Source organism: Spermophilus citellus (genome assembly GCF_964194105.1).
Source record: "Spermophilus citellus genome assembly, chromosome: 1".
Lineage (NCBI taxonomy): Eukaryota > Metazoa > Chordata > Mammalia > Rodentia > Sciuridae > Spermophilus > Spermophilus citellus.
Window position 1 is genome coordinate 118894031 of NC_138182.1, and position 2139 is coordinate 118896169.

The window sequence follows — 2139 nt, forward strand, 5'->3', positions numbered from 1 at the left end:
TGAGGTGTGCAAGGCCAGTTTCCCAACAGTGCATAAGAGGTTAGAACTGCCTGTCCCTATGCTGTGCAAATTCGAGGGAATCCCTCAGGGACCAGTCGCCTTGCTGCCTTCTCAGGGCTTTTCTAACAGCCTCCTTGAAGTCTTTGTTCCTCGAGCTGAAGACACTGGGTTCAGCCCATCTTCTGACGTCTCGTGGGCGGGGGAACCTCAAGTCACTGATTCCTTACAGCCACAGGACCCTCTGCACACTAGCAGGAATGCTCAGCCTGGGCTCCGAAGCCAGAGTCCTGGTCCTGCCTGGCCCCAGGAGCTGCTGCCTGCAGACTCTCCCTACCTAATGAAGACCTGTCCTCTCACTCTGACTCCACAGCGGCTGCGCTGCCTTCTGATAGCTTTTCTAACAGCCTCCTTAAAGTCTTTGTTCCTCAAGCTGTAGATGACTGGGTTCATCAGTGGTGTGACCACGGTGTAGAAGACAGAGATGATCTTGTTGATTTCGGGTGACAGGTGGGCACTGGGGCGCACATACATGGAGATCATGGTCCCATAGTAGATGGTGACAACAGCCAGGTGGGACCCACAGGTGGAGAAGGTCTTCCTCCGTCCAGAAGCTGAAGGGATCCTCAATATGGAGGACACAATGAAGACATAGGACACAAGGGTCAGGAGAAAACAGACGCACAGCACTGCGACCGACAGGACAAAGATGGACATCTCGGTGACGTGGGCACTGGAGCAGGAGAGTTGCATGAGCGGCGGGAGGTCACAGAAGAAGTGGTTGATCTGGTTGGGCCCACAGAAGTCCAGCTGGGAAATCATCATGGATGGCAGAAAGCCTGTGCCCACCCCTGTCAACCAGCAGAGGGCCACCAGGTGCCTGCAGGTGCAAGGGCTCATGAGGAAGGGGTAGTGCAGTGGACTGCAGATGGCCAGGTACCGGTCGTAGGCCATCATGGCCAGGAGGAAACACTCAGTAGCCCCAAAGAACACGAAGAAGTAGAGCTGTGCCATACAGGCGGAGAAGGAGATGGCCCGGCCCCAGGAGGCCAGGTTGGCCAGGAGAAGGGGCACGATGGTGGATGTGTACCAGATCTCCAGAAAAGAGAGGTGCTGGAGGAACGTGTACATGGGGGAGTGCAGGCGCCGGTCCTGGCTCACCACTGCGATGATGACAATGTTCCCGGTGAGGGTCAGGAGGTAGATGAGTAGGAAAATGGTGAAGAGCAGGGTCTGCCACTCCTGAAGACTCTGGAATCCGAGCAGCTGAAACTCGGTGACTGCAGACACATTTGGGGCTTTCATCCTCTGGGGGCAGGGACTGCAGAAAACATGTATGATAAGCACGGGGTGCGAGGACAAGAATATTATGACCACTGGTGTTTGGAACTTCAGGGCTTTTATGTTTTGTTTTAGGTTTGCATGTGCTGCTCTTGGGAGGTTCAAATGCACAATCCCATGCTCCTTTTATTTGACCACATTTGGATCTGAATATCAATGGCTCTAGGCTTCCTGACCCAGTCACTCCTCCTGACCCAGTCACTCCTCCCTCTCCTCAGTGAGGATTGCAAATGTGTTCTGTTTTCAAACCTCAGCATGGCCTTGTCTCTTGACCAGAAGCCTGGGGTCCCCATTGGAGCACGTGCAGGCTTAGGCCACGAACACCCCCACCTACCGTTCATCTGTACCCCGAAGGAGTGGTGTGCATGGGTCTCAGCTAGTCCCTCACTTGGGCTGTGTCCTCCCCCATGCTGGGAGGTGCTGCAGGTTTCCAGCTCATCCTCTCCTGGCCAGCAGTGGCCACCTCTCTGCTGGAATTGTTCCAGTTTGCCAAAAGCCTGGTTTTTACTCTCTGTAAATGAGAGGTGAAGCACACATCAAAGGTCCAGCTGTGCTGCCTCCATGGGCTGCCCACCCCCATGGACTCCTTCCCTGGTGGAGACCGTTCCTTTCTTCAGTGGCCCTTAGTCCTCTGCTTCATTTATGAGTTGGTTTGTGCATTTGCTTGTTGTAGTGGGGGTTGAACCCGGGCCTCACTCATGCAAGGCAAGTGCTCTACCACTGAGCTCCACCCCAGCCCTTTGGATTTTAGACAGGGTCTCGCCAGTTGCCCAGGCTGGCCTTGCACTTGCCACCCTCCTG

The 2139-nt window shown here is 54.9% G+C and overlaps 1 protein-coding gene across 1 annotated transcript; it reads right to left on the reverse strand.

The window, feature by feature from the left end:
- Nucleotides 1-330: 330 nt before the first annotated feature.
- LOC308648902 (olfactory receptor 11L1-like) lies at nt 331-1302 on the reverse strand (the record flags this gene model as incomplete). Its single annotated transcript, XM_081294060.1, has 1 exon — nt 331-1302. One exon carries the CDS (start codon nt 1300-1302, stop codon nt 331-333), a length of 972 nt encoding a protein of 323 aa, XP_081150186.1.
- Nucleotides 1303-2139: the final 837 nt, after the last annotated feature.